Consider the following 16,423-nt stretch of genomic DNA (forward strand, 5'->3'; position numbering starts at 1 on the left):
AGTTGGAAGTATGGGAGGGGTAGTTGAAGTGGGATGTGAAACTGTAAATACATATATATTCATGTCTCCGTTGGAGATATAGCTTAATTTAGTTTTTTACAACTTACTTCCTAGTTTTTTTGATGAAAGTGTAATCACACACCAATCCCAGAAGGTTACTTACTAGTTACTCCTAACTACTTGTTTTTGTGTTTACCAAAAAAACAAACTACTCGTTTATGTGGTTCATCCATCTTTGTTTATGGGTGCAAAAGTGGTTCTTCCAAATCCAATTTATTAATGGAGTCTAGTGATGATGAACAAAATTTTATTTGAGATCATTTTGTCATGCTATATTAATGACGCACACATTCATCTTTATACTTATCAAATATATTTTGCCCATAAAGTGTTTGATGAAATGCTTGATTATTCTTAAATCAACAATGCATTTTAACCAAATGCGTCTTCAAATCATTCTTAGTTAGGAAGACATTCTGAGTTTTTTTTGGGTAATTAATAATGCATTGAATTATGATAATGGACATATGCATTCTCAAAATGGAAATGCATACCAAACACAACCTTAGATAGAAGAAAAATCAAGAAATTAGGGATATTTTTTATATTTCGAATTATAGGGGAGTAATGTTTTCATTTGATGTCTTGATCCAATTCTCTTAAGTTGGTTAGGAGAGTAGTGAACCTCTATTTATTATTTAGGGAAGGGTTTGTTGCCCAATCACATGTCTCTGCATAGGGGCAGGGTAGGGTGGACATTTAACTCCCTCATGTGTGCAGGTGCAGGGGTATGGGATAGGGCAGCGTTATTTTCCTCTTATTATTTATTGGAATAAGGGGAGAGGGATACACATACCATCCGCGTGCAATAAACTTATAGACGACACCAATGGGGGCGAGAGAAGGATTGTCATTATACAAGTAGAGTATGAGACTCATTTCATAAGAGGGAATAGAGAGATAGACAACATATGCTAACTTAAGGTATACTGCCGATGTGCCCAATCTTTTCCCTCATTTATTATATATAAAGCAAGATATGATCATATTAGGATACTAGGAGCAGTAGGCTTAGCACGCAAATGTTGCTTACCTTGTGGATTTGCCCGGTCCGTGAAAATAGTGGTCGAGGCAAAGGTGTCACAAATAAAGCTGAACCGATCAATCAGACCAAACCAATCCTCTATCAGGCCGATTTGATTTGGGATATTATGAATTAGTTGAAAGCGGTCCACATTGGACTGACCAAATTGACCAATCAAAACTGAAAATTGGACCGAAATCGATTAAAAATATATCAGAAGCCAAATTTTTCCCCATAATTGTTATTATATATTCATGGTAAATGAACCATACTGAGCCAACATCAAACCAATAAAATCTGATAAGAGAAAGCCGAAATAAACAGAAACCAAACAAGATCAAAACAAAAATCAACAAAAAACCAAGCCTTCCCTTATCGGTCTGGTTTTTTATTTGGCCCAGGTCAACGCGACCGAAATCAGACCAAACAGACCGTTTGACACCCCTCCCTCCTTAACTCCGGATCTTTATCACCTCCAGTTGGCTGCCCGGCCCAGTTCCCCAGTTCCTCTAATAAAGAGGGGCTGAAATGACCTCTCTACCCATGCCCAAACACTCTGCCCGGGTGGGGTCCACCATCCCCTATTAGAGGAACTGGAGAACTGGGCCGGTCAGTAAACTGGAGGTGATAATTTTCCCCTTAACTCCTCCTTTAGTTAAACAAAGTAAAACTGGAAAAGTGAATCTACGCCTATACCTCCCTCGTTTCACATTCCTCGCTTCAAGTAGAAGTCGACACTCCAGAGAGACAGAGAGAGAGAGAGAGAGAGAGAGAGGTTCACTCTCAAAGGCTTGAAGCAGACAAGAAAGAACCTCTTGATTGGTTTGGAAAGGTCCGAACGGATGTCACGAATCTTCTCCCAATCACTTGAAAGCAAGGCAAGCCAGTTTAGAAATGGTGGAGTTGCGGACTGGGTCTTGGAAGAGAGAGGAAAATAATAATAAATGACAAGGTCAGCAGCTTCTTGCTTCATTTTATCGATTTGATTTTCCCTTTTTTTTTCTGCATTCTTCAAAACCCTAGTTTATCAAATCAAACCTTAGAGGCTGAGAGCCTGAGACGGTAGCAAGAGAAACGAAATCAGAATCGATCAGAGAAGAGAAGGGAGAAAAATGGCGGCGACCACTGATGGAGATGAGAGAGTCATGGCTGCGGCTCAGCAAATTTTGAAGAGTTTGGGTACTCGAAAAGATGATACGGAAGATATGATTTTTATCCTCTCCAGCTTTGATAATCGCCTCTCTGCCATCACCGATTTGCTTTCTAAAAGTGGTGGCGCCGCAGGTCTAAGCAGGAACGAAGAGCGGTTGGAAGCAGCGGAGAAGATTGTTCGTCGGTGGGACTCTAAGTCTGATACCCCACACCACCACTGTTCACCTTGGGAGGATTCCCCTGATGAAGCAGCAGAATACCTCTTTGCTGTTGATGAGATTCTGCGGTTGACTGAGGATCTGACTCTTACTTCGGATGGTGGAGTTATGGACCGAGCTGAGAGTGTTCTGCAGCTGGCGATGTCGCGGCTGGAGGACGAGTTTCGCCACATCCTCATACGCAACACGGTTCCTCTGGATGCCGGACGGCTTTATGGTTTGATCCGTAGACTATCCCTTTCTTTCACGTCGAATGATGGAGATGTTGACGACATAGAGAACTCCGTGGAGGAAGAACATGAGAGTTTCTCCGAGGGGAGAGGTGGGAGTTTTGGGGACAATCTCTGTGTGGATTTGGTCAACCCAGATGCCATCGCCGACCTCAAGGAGATCGCTGACAGGATGATCAGGTCGAGGTATGAGAAGGAGTGCTGTCAAGTTTACAGTAGCGTCCGCAGGGATGTTCTGCAGGAGTGTTTATCAATTCTTGGTATTGAGAAGTTGAGCATTGAGGAAGTACAGAAAATCGAGTGGAGGTTCTTGGATGAGAAAATGAAGAAGTGGATTCATGCTGTAAAGATTGTAATTCGGGTTCTTTTTCCTGGTGAAAAGCGACTTTGTGAACAAGTTTTTGGTGACTCGGAGCTGATCAGGGACGTGTGCTTTACCGAGGGTGCAAAGGGATGTATGATGCAGCTATTGAATTTTGGGGAGGCAATTGCAATTGGACAGCGTTCGCCGGAGAGGCTGTCTCGGATACTTGACATGTATGAAGCTTTATCTGTTGCATTGCCAGAATTGCAGGTGTTGTTTTCCGATGATTCAGGGGATTTTGTCTACGGTGAGGCACATGGCATACTGGCTAGGCTTGGCGAGGCTGCAAAAGGCGCATTTGCAGAGCTTCAGAATGCAGTTCAGAGTGAGGCTTCTCGGAAACAGAAACCAAATCAAGGTGAAATTCATCCAGTGACACGTTATGTGATGAACTATATGAAGCTTCTTGTAGACTATAGTGATTCACTGAATCAACTTCTAGAAGACAGTGTGGACGGTGTGGAAGGGGGTGACAACAATTTGCAACTACCCAGCATGTCTCCTGTGGGCCGCCGGTTGCTGTCATTGATTTCATCTCTGGAATCAAACCTTGAAGAGAAGTCAAAACTCTATGAGGATAGTGCAATGCAAAATATATTCTTGATGAATAATATTCTTTATATAGTTCAAAAAGTTAAAGACTCTGAGCTTGGCAAGCTTTTGGGAGATCAATGGGTCCGCAAGCGACGTGGCCAGATACGCCAGTATTCCACTGGTTATCTCAGAGCTTCTTGGAGCAAAGTATTGTCTTGTTTGAAGGATGAAGGGATTGGGGGTGGTGGGAGCTCAAGTAATGTATCCAAGCCGGCTCTGAAGGAAAGGTTCAAGAACTTTAACCTGTGTTTTGAAGAAATTTATAGGACTCAGACAGCTTGGAAGGTCCCAGATCCTCAGCTACGGGAGGAGCTTCGAATTTTAATATCAGAGAAAGTCATTCCGGCATACCGTGCATTTTTGGGGAGGTTCGGGAATCATCTAGACAGTGGAAGGAATGCAGGGAAATACATAAAGTACACTCCAGAGGACTTGGAGGACTATCTTTTAGATCTATTTGAAGGATCTCCTGGAGTAATCCACAATCCAAGGAGAAAAATAAGTACGTAGCAGATGGAATAGGAAAGCAGTCTGCTCTTATCAGGGTTTGAGAATTCAGGTTACCTCTCTGAATTATAGCTTGATGATGTGCTGTTTTATTTTTGTTGTTTCAATCTTTACGATCACAGATTTTCAGGATATTTAGCCATACTCCTCTTTATATATGTAATAATTCTGTACATGTTTATAGATCCTCTTGAGTGTGAATCTTGTCTGGGTTTCTGAATTTGTTGTTGCAAATTGACTCTAAAATTTTCAAGTAATTTTTTGGCCATTCTTTTGTATAACTGGAGGTGCTACTTAAAAATCCTGAGTTGTTTGTTTTGCGCTACTGACTCCTGAGCAGATTGGGCTAGCTGTATATTACTGCAAGTGTTTTTCATCAAAGTGTTTTATAGTCCCTTTTTTCTCTCCCTTTCAAACCCTGCAACAACTTGTGAATGAGTGAAATGTTTTCGATATTTCATCTCATTATAGTTTATAGACATGCAAACTGTGATGAAGATTGGTTGAAAGGCATACGGTCTGTAATTAATGAATGAAGTCATCTGATTAAGCAGGCGGGATCTATCTTGTAAGGTTGGTACGTTTCATTACACTGGAAGGCTAGATCTAGTAATACCATTGCAGGTGAGCTCACAAGATTGGGCACCTTTGGGAATCATTTATATATAGCACTATTATCCATCATGTAGCTTGCTTGTACTTTAACTAAGACTTCTAAATGGTATTTATTCCCCTCCCCAACACCCCCCTCCCCAAAAAAAAAGAAAAAAAAAAAAAAGAAAGAGAGAAAGACTTGTGAATCATTCTGAAAGGCCAAATGAGAGTTCAGATCTTTAGTTTCTTTGCATCAAATTTTAGAGGTTGAAATCTTGGACACTGATAACTTGCATGCTAGCATGAATACTTAAAGCTTAATAATGTCAGTGTGCCTCCCAGGGTGCAGAATTTGCCAGGAGTGTGCTGCTCATCATGAGAAAGTGAACATGTGCATTGATGGCAAATCCTCTGGTTTCTCTCAGTTTGGGTTGGGGGTGTCTGCAATATTTGTGGCTGATCTTTGCTGTGACGGTGCAGAATATGGGACCCTACACTCTTCAACTAGGATCTGTGAAGGATAGGAATGATATAGACAGTTTTGGTTGTTTCATGAAGGTTTAATTGCTTCTTGAAAGAAAAAGAGAAGTCTACATTGGGATTTCTTTTTTGATAATTTAATCTTCATTAGGATTTTAAATACAGGTTTAATAAATTAGGATTAGGGTTGTTGATTTTCAAGAAAAGTGAAATTAAAAGGGAGATGCCACAGATATTCATTCTGTGGTGTGCAGCTGAGAGAAGGGAGTTTCTCTTGATGTTTAAGTGGTGCAGGTAGTTTACTACTATAGGGGGTGGTGAGTCTCTTCAAATTCAGGTGTTTTATGGGGTTCTCTTGAAGTAATTTAGGGTTTCATTAAGGCTATGGTATTAAGGATTTGAGAGCATGGGTCAATGCTGAATTAGGACCGAGGGTTAGAGTGGGAGAATTAGAAGTGCTGGTAGTTGTGGTTGTTTGGGCCTGGTTGTTGCAGGCTGAAAAAAAAAGGGAAGCACATTAAAGAGAAAAGAGAGAAGAAAAAAGAAATGAAAAAAAAGTCGGAACAAATCCACGCAGAAGAAAAAAAAAACCTAAGAATCCACTCACAACAAATCCACACAGAAAAAAGAGCAATTGGGCTGAACATTTTGCTCGTTAATCAACCAAAGACTTGTTATTGCAACCAAGCTTCAAAGGATTGGAATCAGTGTCGGATCTCTCCCGGCCAATCCTGATTACATCCATGATTGGTCAACTGATCGGCTAACAGGGTCATATGGTCAGATGATCCTTTATGGATCAATCAAGTCCTGCCAATGAATATGATGATGACTGTTACATGATCACATTCAACCTGAACCAGATTGGGATCTGTCAACCCTTGAAACTATGAGTTCACGCCTTATAACACCAACTCTTACAACCCCTGCTAAGCTAGGAGCAACTCCTGACTAATTAATCTTGAGGCAAATATAACCCTGCCGGATATAGCTTTTAAAAACAATGTAATAATCCAAGTTAACCACATGGCTAAAAGTAATTATCTACTTGCCAATATCTGATTAATAAGAAATATACACCTTCATGTAGGAATCAAAGTAAAAGTTGAAAAATTCTCTTACTCTGTTGATACTCTGCATTAGTCATCGGTTACTACTAATCATGTACTATGACACTAAACTTAAACTGATTTTTATTGACCCGACATGTAGCTTGACCAGAAAAATTCACAAGAACTGCTGCAACACCTACTTCGTCTCTTTGAATCCATCAGTTCAGATAACAGATATGGGGCTCTAAAGAGGCTTGCACAGTAACTGATTGGGAAAGCCAGGTCCTTGTGCTATGAGGGAAACTTTTCTTTTTCATGAGGAATGTGATCAGCAAATTCAATAGCTGATGAATTGGCCAAGGGATTTTTAGGTTTTATTTTATTTTATTTTTTGTATTTGGGTCCTTGCCTCACTGATTATCCCCTATGAGGGTTCTTGGCTTTAGCCAATTTTTGATTGTTTACCCTATGCTTTGAACTGTATTGTTGATTTACAAAAAGTTCTTTTCTTATTTTAGAGGGGAAGAAAAAAGGAAAAAGAAAAACTGATTGGGTTCTGCTTCATATTCACCTGGAGTTGGCTCCTAGAAATATAGCCATCACTACCCTCTCAAGTCAATCCTGGGAGCCTGTTTTCCATTCTCTTTTGATCACGGCAGGAGAGCAATTCGAAATAGAAAAACTCACACTGGGTTTAGGGAATCAGGCTCAAATTGACGACTTCCACCATGTCAAGTTGGCATTCTAAAATTTGAGTTGACTTTTGAGTTCTCCTGCCAGAAATATAGCCATCTCTACCCTCTTAAGTCAATCCTGCAAGCCTGTTATCCATTCTCATTTGATCACAGCTGGAGATCAATTCCAAATAGAAAACTCACACTGGGTTTAGGGAAATCTGGCTTGAATTGATGACTTCCACCACATCAAGGTGGCACTCTACCATTTGAATTGCCACTTGAGTTCTCCTGCCATTTCTAGCTCATGTATAGGTAATGTGTCCTGTACCTGGAAAATTAAACCTAGTGGATGAGGTGAATAATTCTAAACGGAAGTTTATCGTATTAGAAGGAACCAGGTGCAGAGGATCATCACAACAGTATCCTCTCTCAACTATTTTGGTAGATTCACATGAATCCCTTTCCCCTGTTCTTGTCTATTTAGTTTATTCTATAAAAATAAGTCTTTTTTTCTCTGGATGAATAGCATTTGGATTCAAATCTTTCACAATGCTTCCACCACTGTACCTTTCTGCATTTTCCTTGTCCTTCTAGAACCTTCATTCCTTAACTTGCAGCAAATTACTTTCTTTTTTTTTTTGACGAATAAAAAATTCATTACCAAAGGAAGAGGAGGAGGGTGGGAACAAACAAAGCAACAAACAACTTACAACCCCCTGCCTTTACAGAGGGAGAGAAGCAAGGGTCTGAGAAAGAAAAGGGGCAAGACCCCAATAAACAATAAACAGACTAAATTAGGGAGACGGACCAACAAGAGGGGGCCATAGCTAACAAAGATCTAACAAATAATTAGATAGCTGACCTAGGATGGTCCTATCATCATTCATCTGACCATATTAGCGAAGTTCTGCAATTCTTAATTTCTTACCACTGTTATGTGTTTTTGCTTTTTGGGTATGCAATTTAAACAACAAATATATTGTCTAATTATTTGGTATGAGCGTACTTGTATGAGTTTATTACGAAGAAGAAGAAGCGTGGTTGCATGTCCTGTCAGCCTTCCTTGATAAGAGGGAAGAAAGGCTGAGGGTCATAGAAAGAATATCAGATTCCAAACATCGTACAATAAATCATTAGTCAAGTCTTCCTAGTGGTCCTGAAATAGGATCTACAGATATTCTTGGGAGGAGCATTTAGCTGAAGCCCAAACATAAGGAATTTCTTCTCAATTTTGCACATGGCTAATGCAGCCTTGTCTTGAAAATTTCTGTATGTTCCTCTTCTTCGAAATTGCCCATCAGATTACAAAGGCAGCATTTGCCAAAACCTTGGGGTACAAAAGCGTTGCCATTCCAGGCCACAACCATACCTGAAGGAGAAGAGGAAAAACTTAGGCCGAGTTGAGAAGGGTGAACAGTTATCCCTTACCTCCTGTGGCCATCTCACCATGGGTTTTTTACCAACTCAGCATCCTCATTACACAAGGAATACCTGCTTTGCATATTTATATAAGGATTCTTTTAAACAAGATTTTACTGTAAATCCTCAGTTATGGTATAATTCTTTGTTTGTTTCAAAATCCAACTTTTATGCCTGTAAAGTTTGGAATGTCAACAACAGATCAGCATGTTAGGAATTTCTTGCCCTGTCAAAGCTGCTTCCGTTTATTATTTCCTTTATTTATTCATTCACTGTTTCTCTCTTCTTCTTCTTTTTTTTTTTTGTTGGGGGGGGGGGGGGAGAGGGCTGTTTCATTTTACTTAATGAAGATGTGTCAGGGGTGTTGGCACATCTTCATCAAGTGTCCAACTTCGCATGATACAACATTGTATCAAGTTGATTTGTTGAAGTTTCCTTTTCAAGGTTGTTCTGCAGGCATCCTTTACTACTTACTGTTGCTTATAGTTACTGGTTTATATTCTAGTTGGACAAGGACCTCCCCCCCCCCCCCAAAAAAAAAAAAAAAAAATCCCTGGAATGGTGATTCTGTAGCACATAGAATTTGAATATGGAATCACTGTTGTTGTTATCAGTTAACACAGAATTATTACAGGAAACCATTGTTGTGCTTATGCTGTTTTCAGCTAAGGAAATTCTTTCACAAACTTTCAGATAATCAAAATTTGAAAGCAATTCGTTACAAAAATGGGAAAATTTTCAGTCCTTGCAAAGGAGCACAGCAGCATGGTAAATTGTTGGTTGTTGAAGTAAGATTCTAATAATCTGAACATGAAAAATATTAGCTGGAGGTAGAAACTTCTCATTAAAATGGCTTGTGTAGCTGATGAATCTCCTGATGATTTCTATAGCATTGCCAATGTTACAAATCTGTGTCTTTCTTCAGGTTAAGCATGGGATTGATGGAAAACAAGATTTGTTCTTGAAGGAGCCTCAATATGCTGTCATTTTTCCCAAGTTGGAATGTTTGTCATCTAGTCAGACTGTTGTGTTGGACAAGGGAGTAAACAAAGTTGTAAATTTGCAGGACTCCTTGTAAAATTGGTTTATAGTACACAATTATTTTGTGGTTGGAATGTCCATTCTGTAACATAATGATTATCTCTACAGGATGAATATGTATAAAGCAATAAAGGTTCGATGTAGCTTTTATCGATTTTTGCCCAAGAAGGAAATAATGACCATAACAGTTAAAAGAGCAATTACTCCAGACAGCAACTTCTGAAGGGGATTGAGTATTAATTTATTTGGTCCGGCATCAGTGGTCGGCACGACCATGGTGAGTGGCTACTAGCTTTATAGTATTTTGGATACAAGATCGCGATTTTGTTGGTATTTTTGGACATTCATAAATAGAGGGGTTGATGATTGATGGATTATTGCGGGCACTTTTGTTTTATTATTATTATTATTATTATTATTTGGATAAGTTTTGTTTGAAGTTGTCTTGTATGTAGTTATATGTTGGGGTTATCTGGGGCTTCATGTGTTAGATTATTAGGCCCTTTTTCCCTTCAGGTTGGTTCTTGTCCATCATCAGTGAAATTCTTCTATTAATGAAAAGGAAATTAGTGTTTTTTGTAGGTTGCTGTTGCTGTCCTGGGATTTTTAGGATAATTCTCCCTCACTCCCTGTTTTAAAACTAGAGGTACTACCCACAAAATTTCAGGTTATTCTTCGTCAAAAATTACTTTTGTTATCTTGCAGTAAGAGGGAGAGGGATCTACACATTGCCCACATATATTGTTTTTTTCAGAGGCTTTTCCCAATTTTTTATTTATTTATTGGGAGGTGGTTGCTTTGGGCCTATAGGTAGATAGTGGAGGAGATTTGCTGAAACTGCAAGAATTGAAAGATGGTTCGGGAAGCTCATGTGAGTGGGTAGAACCCTATTGTGAAGTAGCTATGAAAGTTTTGAAGACAACCCAGGAGGGCTCTATGGAGATTAGTAAGTAGACTAATTTTGGGGATGCCTTCTTATGGTACCATGTCTAAATGTCCAATGTAATGAAATAACCGTACTTGCTTTGGAAAAGAGAGGGGGGGGGGGGGGGAGGAGCTTTGGTGAAAGAACAAATCAAAAGCAAGATTTTTTGTTTTTGGGATTAGGTTCAGTTTGGGTTTCCTAAATACCAAATTCAACCCTATTAATTCGGAAATAAATAATGGGAGAAAGTTTTCTGTCTGGGAGTGTGGCCTATGCCTGCACTCCCATGAGTCTATCTCTCTCTTCCCCATTTGAAAAAACACCTCTACCCTCTTATTTTGAGGAGAGAGATTGACACATGGGAGTGTTGGCATAAGCCACATTCCCGGACAGAAAACTACTTCCAATAAATAATTATCAACTTTAATTGTTAGGGGAAAAAAATTAGTGATCAATCCTTTCACCAAAAATAAAATGTTAATGATCAATCATAATGCACTTTGACTCATACATGTTCCGTACCAAATTTTAAAGGTAACTAGGTTGGGATATTGTAGTGTGAAAAGAGGGGTGTGGCTATCCATGTTAAATTATGGGAAAAAGTTTACTGAGCTGCTGGGAGTCTGGGACAGGTATGCTAGCATCTATGTGTCTATCTCTCTTCTATTCACGTCAAATGACTTCGCTGCCTTCGTATTTAGGATATCGTTTTGTTGAATCTCATTGGTGTGCTCCTCTATGCCTCTTGCTCAAACAATCCTCAACCTAAAATTATTACTGAAAATTGCTTTATCTTACTTGAGAAAAAAAAGTGAAAATACTTTCTTTAATGTTATTTTATTTTATCAAAGAACATTTTTTAAGATAAAATAAATAGGGAAAGATAGGTCGTGCAATGAAGTTCATTGAACATGCATTTTTAGGGGTAAAATAAGTAGAAAAAAACCTTAGGGAGATTATTATCAACGATTCATCAAATAGGGGATGGGTTTATTCCGTTTCTGTGATTTGGAGTCAGTTCCCTGGTCGGTGGACCAAAAAACCTTCTTCCAATTGATTTTACTAAATAATGGCCGTAATTATGAAGTCAAAATTTGTCATTATGGCCAAATACATAGGGCTCCAATTTTATCATTTCATGGATTGTTCATAAATTTAACTTAATAACATCATACCTCTATTCCCCATTTGCCTCAAATCAATGAGGAAAATTTAATAAAACATCATGACCACCAGAAGTTATTTTTAAATTATTTTGAAAAGGTTAAATAAATTTTTGGGAATAAAACACGAAATAACCAAATTAAAAATTTTACTTATTATTTTTTTGTTCAATAAATAAAAATTTCTCAAGACAAGTTTGATGATGAGAAACTCCTGCTAAGATTAGTAAAATTTACAAGAAAAAGTGGAGGATGAATTCACCAAACCCGTGATATATCCAATTTTAAAACCGCTTTAGCAAAGAAATGGGCTTCTCCATTGGAATTAGACAGCTTACCAAAAACAAAAATTGGAATTAGACAGAACAAATAAAGAAACAGCTATTGAGAAATGAGAAAGTCAAAGAATTGTCTTTGACAATAACCATTGTAGCCTAACCTAAAGAAGCCATATCATCATTGAGAGCATTCACCAGTGCCTGCTTGGAAAATAAAACCAATGCTGTAGATTTTGAGCCAAGAGTAATCTGATCCCTGATTACCTCTGCCTCCATGGAAGCAGCAAAGAGGCAGAGAAGCCCTAAACCCCTAACTAATTTTGTACTTTACAGCAACTAAAGACCAGAACTAATTCCTTATGATCACACCCCTACTTTACCATTTTGGTCATGACTCATGACCAGATGCACCTTTTGTAATACCTATCGTTGTTTATAAATCTGTTAAAAGTAAAGGAGAGATGGGTTATTTGGTAAACTGAAACCCACAAACCCTTCTCAAACTATTTATATCTCCCCATGTCCGTGAATATTTAACAGAGACTGCGAGTTTGCAAGCCTGCGTGGTGGCAGGGAATTGGAATTGACCCTTGATGGGTCACAATGAAGTGCACTTCCAAGGTTACATGGACTATTCCGTACCGAGACGATCATACAATTCAAACATTTGCGTTTCTGCAACGTCCCAAATCCAGCAATCCAAAATGGTGTAGCAGTGTTTGTGTGGTTCTTCCCCGATTCTTCCATGCTTCCTAAAATGGCCGCTGCAGCCGCATCAATAAGCACAAGAGGTTTTTCCCCGTCAAAATCCAATCTTCTATCTTCAGAATGAGAGTCTTAGCTTCTGTTTTAAGGCCCATCTCCCAGTTCAGTTCGAAACCCAGGCTTTTCTCTCTCTGTTTCTCCATCGAATCTGCAGTCTCAAACGAAGTCTTGACGATCCTCGAGACTGTCCACCCCATAGAAGACTCACTTGAAAGCCTCGTCCCCTTTCTCTCTCCCTACGTCGTTACGTCTGTTCTTCAAGAAAATCAAGATGTTGGGGTGGGTTTCCGGTTCTTCATCTGGGCAATGAGACGTAAGCAATTCCGCAGTTGGGTATCGCACAACCTGATGATTGATATGCTCTGTGGGGCTAACGGATTTGACTTGGCCTGGAAATCGCTGGAAGAGCTAAAAAATTCGGGTTTCCCTATCGTCCCACAGGCTTTTGTGGTCTTGATCCAAGCTTATGCAAAGTCAGCCATGCCCGAGAAGGCTGTTGACTCCTTCGGAAGGATGAAGCAATTCGGTTGCAGGCCCAACACCTTTACTTACAATACTATTATATGTGTCCTTGTTGAGAAAGGGGTTTTTTTGTTGGCATTGGCAGTTTATAATCAGATGCTGAAGTCTGACTGCCGCCCAAATCGAGCCACTTTCGGCATGCTCATTGATGCATCATGTAAAGCGGGAAAGACACAGGACGCACTCCAATTGTTTGATGAAATGGCCCAACGAGGTATTTTTCCTGACACTATGATCTATACTATAGTTCTTTCTGGTCTCTGCCAAGCAGAGAGGACTGATGACGCACACAAACTCTTGCAAACCATGAAAAGTAATAGTTGCTGCCCTGATTCCATTACTTACAATGCTATGCTCAATGGGTTCTGTAGATTGGGTAGGATTGACGAAGCTCTTAAGCTTCTGGATTCATTCAGCAGGGAGGGCTTTGTTCTTGGATTGAACGGGTATAGCTGTTTGATTGATGGATTATTTAGAGCTGGAAGATTCAATGAGGCGCTTGAGTGGTATGGACAAATGTGCAACAAAGACATTCTTGTCGACACTGTATTATACACCATCATGATTAAGGGGTTTTCAGAAGCCGGCAAGGTTGAGGACGCAATGAAGTTTTTGCAAGAGATGACAGAGCAAGGTTTTGTTCCGGATACGTTCTGTTATAATACTCTGATCAAGGGTTTTTGTGATGTTGGTCTCCTAGATAGGGCCAGATCTCTCCAACTGGAGATCTCAAAGAATGATCGCTTCCCTGACTCGGCCACTTACACTATTCTCATTTGTGGGTTGTGTAAGGAAGGGCTGGTTGGGGAGGCAGGGCAGATATTCAATGAGATGGAGAAGCTTGGATGCTTGCCTACAGTTATTACATTTAATGCTCTTATTGATGGGCTCTGTAAGGCCGGGGAACTTGATGAAGCTCGTTTTCTCTTCCATAAGATGGAGATTGGCAGAAACAAGTCTTTGATTCTTCATCTTCGGCTTTCCCAAGGTAGTGGTCGGGTCCTTGACAGTGTAAGCCTTCAAAAATTGGTGGAGCAGTATTGTGAGTCCGGATTGATTCTTAAGGCCTACAAACTTCTCATACAGCTTGCTGATAATGGGGTTGTACCGAACATTATCACTTACAACATCTTGATGAATGGCTTGTGTAAGACACATAACATCAATGCAGCCTTGAAGCTCTTCGAGAAGCTCCAAGTTGACGGTTACTCCCCAGATACTATTACATATGGGACACTGATAGATGGACTTCAGAGGGTTAATAGAGCAGAAGAGGCTTTTGGGTACTTTGATCAGATGGTGAGAAATGGGTGTACTCCCAGTTTGTCAGTCTACAATACAATGATGACTTCCTTGTGTCAGAAGGGAAAGGTGTCACAAGCTTTTAGTCTTTGGTTAAATTATTTGAGGAGCCTTCGCAACCAGGAAGAAGATGCAATTAAAGTTGTGGAAGAGCAAATTGATAATGGAAAAGTGGAAGATGCAGTCCGTGGATTGCTTAAAATGGATCTTAGGGAAAAGGTTATTGATTCATCTCCTTATACCATTTGGCTCATTGGAATGTGCCAGGCAGGAAGAGTAGATGAAGCGGTTAAGATATTCTCTATCCTTGAAGAGCATGAGATCAATGTCACTCCCCCAAGCTGTGTAATGCTAATTAGTGGCCTTTGCAAAGAAGGAAAGCTAGATCTAGCTGTTGATGTCTTCATTTACACTTTAGAGAAAGGTCTCATATTGATGCCACGGGTATGCAACCGGCTGATCAGATCTCTTTATACTTACAACAGAAAGGAGAATGTTATTGATCTAATGAACCGAATGAGACGTGCAGGTTATGATTTGGATATCTATCTGAGTAGAACCACAAAGGTGCTCTTATCAGGAAATGAGCATAGGTATGAGATGGACAGAGAGTCAACTGCATGATCTGTGGATTCGGAGCAGGCATACTCAATTGAAATTCGAGTATTCCCTAAAAAATAACTCTGTTTTGAGTTGATGCTTCACCACAGGGATACTTACAGTTATAAATGTTGTATGATTGACTTATTTTCAGCTTCTGACACCACACTTCTCATCCTGGAAACACTTCATGTATGCTCCAGTTTAGATTCACTCCTTCCTCCTTTTTCCTGTTTGGTATAAGACCCAGGTAGTGTGAGCCATTTAGAAAATTGGTGGGCATGGATTGATTTCCCATGCATCCTGAAGGTTTGTAACTTCAGATCAAAATTTTGTGTAACATAATCGATTCATAAATCTTCTGTTTCAAAGCTAATGATTTATCTAGTTGTTAATAAACTTGGGTTGTCTGGTTGCCTGAAAATTGAAGAAGGAAATAGACGTGAGGTAAAGTGATTTTTTTCCCCAGAAAACCTGTTATGGCATGTTTGACATGTGTAGATGTTCAATGTCTTTTGCCCTCATACAATTAAATATTATTAATAATTTTTCCATCGAAGTGTTTTCTGTTTCATCTTTCAGTTTTACTAAAATATTCAGAATATATAAAACCTGAGTTAAAATTTCATAGCTTTCCATAGCTGTCATTTGAGGACCAGAGAGGAGTCGACTACACTGATCTTGACCATTATGCAAAATTTCATGTGAATCTCTGCAGAGTTCAGCAGAGGACCTAGACTAGCAGTGTTTTTCACATTTAAATAGACCATTCGACCAAAAAGAGAGGAGGGAAAGATGAAGAATATCCTGCCACTTGGCATTCCTCCTTTTAAACATTTGATATGAATGTCGTGGAGTTTATTCTCTTCAGAAAGCAGTCCTTCTAGAAGAAAGCATTCCTGGATCCGGTGGTTGTGCTAGTTGCTCAAAATCTACGAACTGAAAGCCAGATCTTGCAAAAGGACGCAAGGCCCGGATCTGCTCATATGGGCTATGTAGGTAAAGGGACCAGCGCTATGATCGCTTTGAGTTCTGCTGGACGTGCAACATGTATGCTTGCGTGTGAGTTGCTATTCAGGTATATTGGGTTCTGGCTTCTTCCCTTGAACTCGTCAAGTGGTATTTCGTAATGTAAAGCTAGTCTAAAGTAGATTCAGGCTACCCAACTTTATCTATGGCATATGGAATGTTTTCTTCCCGCTCCCCCCCCCCCCCCCCCAAAAGTGGGAAAACTTTCTTCTTTTGTTTCTTTTGTTTTTAGGGGAAGGGGGGGGGGGGGGTTGTAATTTTTATCTGTATATTTAACTTCAACTTTTTTGGGTTCATATTTTGTGTGACATCTGTTTAACACTTTCTTTCTACTCTGTCTGGGTAGTCTATTTTCAATTGATTCTGTTTTTACATGGTCCAAGATTTAGCTCAGGGTTCTATTCCTTTAGAAACTGTTGCTGCATTG

General features: G+C 39.6%; 2 protein-coding genes across 3 annotated transcripts; both read left to right on the plus strand.

Annotated features, from left to right (window-relative positions):
* The first annotated feature begins 1,773 nt into the window (after nt 1-1,773).
* On the plus strand, nt 1,774-9,573 carry LOC122671034 (exocyst complex component EXO70B1-like). Of its 2 annotated transcripts, none has more exons than XM_043868120.1 (2): nt 1,774-1,859; nt 2,009-4,369. In XM_043868120.1, exon 2 carries the CDS (start codon nt 2,197-2,199, stop codon nt 4,150-4,152), a length of 1,956 nt encoding a protein of 651 aa, XP_043724055.1. In that variant the 5' UTR covers nt 1,774-1,859; nt 2,009-2,196; the 3' UTR covers nt 4,153-4,369. The 2 variants fall into 2 exon arrangements, with proteins under 2 accessions (XP_043724055.1, XP_043724056.1); XM_043868121.1 differs by adding an exon at nt 9,303-9,573 and having other exon boundaries at nt 1,816-4,168.
* A 2,780-nt stretch (nt 9,574-12,353) lies between these two features.
* Nucleotides 12,354-15,364, plus strand: LOC122671033 (pentatricopeptide repeat-containing protein At1g79540). Its single transcript, XM_043868119.1, has one exon. The coding sequence runs from the start codon at nt 12,607-12,609 to the stop codon at nt 14,989-14,991; it is 2,385 nt and encodes a 794-aa protein (XP_043724054.1). The 5' UTR covers nt 12,354-12,606; the 3' UTR covers nt 14,992-15,364.
* Nucleotides 15,365-16,423: the final 1,059 nt, after the last annotated feature.

Source organism: Telopea speciosissima, chromosome 8 (genome assembly GCF_018873765.1).
Source record: "Telopea speciosissima isolate NSW1024214 ecotype Mountain lineage chromosome 8, Tspe_v1, whole genome shotgun sequence".
In the NCBI taxonomy this organism is placed as follows: domain Eukaryota; kingdom Viridiplantae; phylum Streptophyta; class Magnoliopsida; order Proteales; family Proteaceae; genus Telopea; species Telopea speciosissima.

What these genes read in the sequence shown, in the direction of transcription:
- LOC122671034 (XM_043868120.1), top strand. Translation starts at nt 2,197, where the DNA reads ATGGCGGCGACCACTGATGGAGATGAGAGAGTCATGGCTGCGGCTCAG.
- LOC122671033 (XM_043868119.1), top strand. Translation starts at nt 12,607, where the DNA reads ATGAGAGTCTTAGCTTCTGTTTTAAGGCCCATCTCCCAGTTCAGTTCG.